The sequence below is a fragment of the Neopelma chrysocephalum genome, unplaced genomic scaffold (assembly GCF_003984885.1).
Source record: "Neopelma chrysocephalum unplaced genomic scaffold, ASM398488v2 Primary Assembly neopelma1_186401, whole genome shotgun sequence".
Taxonomy (NCBI): domain Eukaryota; kingdom Metazoa; phylum Chordata; class Aves; order Passeriformes; family Pipridae; genus Neopelma; species Neopelma chrysocephalum.
In genome coordinates, this window is record NW_020938953.1 from 1,048 (window position 1) to 2,906 (window position 1,859).

The 1,859-nt window shown below is 62.2% G+C and overlaps 1 protein-coding gene across 1 annotated transcript; it reads right to left on the minus strand.

The window, feature by feature from the left end:
- Positions 1-571: 571 nt before the first annotated feature.
- On the minus strand, positions 572-1,781 carry LOC113962967 (natterin-3-like; the record flags this gene model as incomplete). Its single annotated transcript, XM_027673756.1, has 1 exon — positions 572-1,781. A coding segment is annotated over one exon (998 nt), but the record flags the coding sequence as incomplete, so codon positions are not given.
- Positions 1,782-1,859: the final 78 nt, after the last annotated feature.

The window sequence follows — 1,859 nt, forward strand, 5'->3', positions numbered from 1 at the left end:
ACTGGCGTTCTCGTTTGTTTCACCCTCATTTTGTGGGACTTTTTTTGGGGAAAACCAAAGAATTCTCCAGGAAAAAATGGATTTTGGGGTTCTGCCCCCTCCCTCCGCCAGACACAGCAGGACCCTGTGCCAGCCCCGCTCGCCCTCGGTGCCCACCTGGTGCCCCTCACTGTGCCCGGAGCCGGAATTCCTGGTGCAGCTGGATGGAAAAGGGCACCCAGAGGGGGGGTCTGGGCTGCTCCCAGCCCCCGGGACCCCCTCACGTCTCTGAGGACACCCCCCTCCCCCAGGAAATTTGAGGTCTCCCCAAATCCCTGTTTCCCTCCCTTCAGGCAATTTGGGGTCTCCCCAAATCTTTTCTCTCCCCCCCCCTAAAATTTGGGGTATTCCCAAATCCCTGCATTACCCCCAAGCTCCCTGGGTCCCCTCAGATTTCTGGGACACCCCTCCCAACATTCCAGGACTCCCAATCCCTCTCCACCCTCCAGTTCTGGACTGTCCCAGGGACTCCCCATCCCAGATTCCACAGAATTTTTGGAGCAAACAGGGAATTCAGTCAGGAAATGCCATGGTTTTGCACAGTTTTGCCGTGTGGTTTCAGAAAGGGATAAAGGTCACGCCACAAAAAGCAAAAATACGGGAAAACCCACCAAATCCAAGCACTGCCCTGCATCCCAAGCTGCTGCTATTGCATTTTGTGGGATTATTTAGGGAAAAAACACCAGGAAAAATCTTTGGGGAGGAATTTTGGGATCCAGCCCAAAGCCCAGCACAGGTCCCTTCCTATGCTGGACACGGCGGGACCCCGGCGAGTTCCCGGCACCGCTCAATCCCGGCACTGACCCCAGTGACCCCCCGGGTCTGTGTCCAGCCCGTGACCCCCACGCTGTGCTGGGATCCATCCCGGAATTCCCGGCGGAGCCGGGCGGTGAACATCACCCGGAGGTCTCTCTGTCGTCCCCGGAGCACCGCGGTGCATTCCGAGCGCGCCGGGACCTCCTGCCGCGCCTCCCGGGGCCCGTGGGACACGAATTTGGCGCTGCTGGCCCCCCCCACCCAGGGCAGGGAGGTGACGTTGGTCACAGCCCAACCTGTCCCGGTGAGGACCAGCGGGGCCGCCCGCAGCGTCCCGAGCACGGAGACCAGCGCGGGGTGATCCGAGCCCCACGTCTGCTCCGTCTCCGTGGCCCCTTCCAGGAGGGCAGAGCCCGGGGCCGCCCGGCAGCCCTCGTTCCGCACCGGAGCCTCGGCCAAGGCCACGTCCTCGGAACGTTCCAGGGCCGCGCTCAGGTTGTAGGCCACGTCCACGATGGAGACGTCGGACGGGCCCGTCTTGACCACCAGGACTTGATACCACTTGTACCAAACCTCCTCCCCTCCCAGCGCCACGAAAAGCGCCCGGTGCTCCTTGGAGACCTTTCCCAGCCCGTCCCGGCTCCGCCCCACGAAGACGTCGACCGACGGACAACTCTCCACGGCGTTTTCCGGGACGGTGCCGAAGGAATCGTCCACCCAATCCAAGGCCTCGAAGCCGCCGGCGTTGAGCAGGATGCTGAAGCTGGAGGTGCTCTTCTCCTGCCCCCTGTTTGGGAAGTGGCAATAGGGGCCCCTGACGGGGTCGTAGGAGCCGGAATTGCAGCCGAGCTCCGTGGTGGAACAGATGAATTCCAGGCGCCCGGAGCGGCGGTTCCGGCTGGATACGGCGTCGGGAGGAAGGTGGCCTTGGAAAGGCTCCCACTTGAGGTGGGAAGGGGGGCCCTGGTCTCGCTTGATGGGACTGTCTGAGGAGGGAATGGGGGGGTTTGAAAAAAGGGGAGGAGTTTTTGGGAAAAGGAGGGAATTCTGCCCCGGACTGGAGG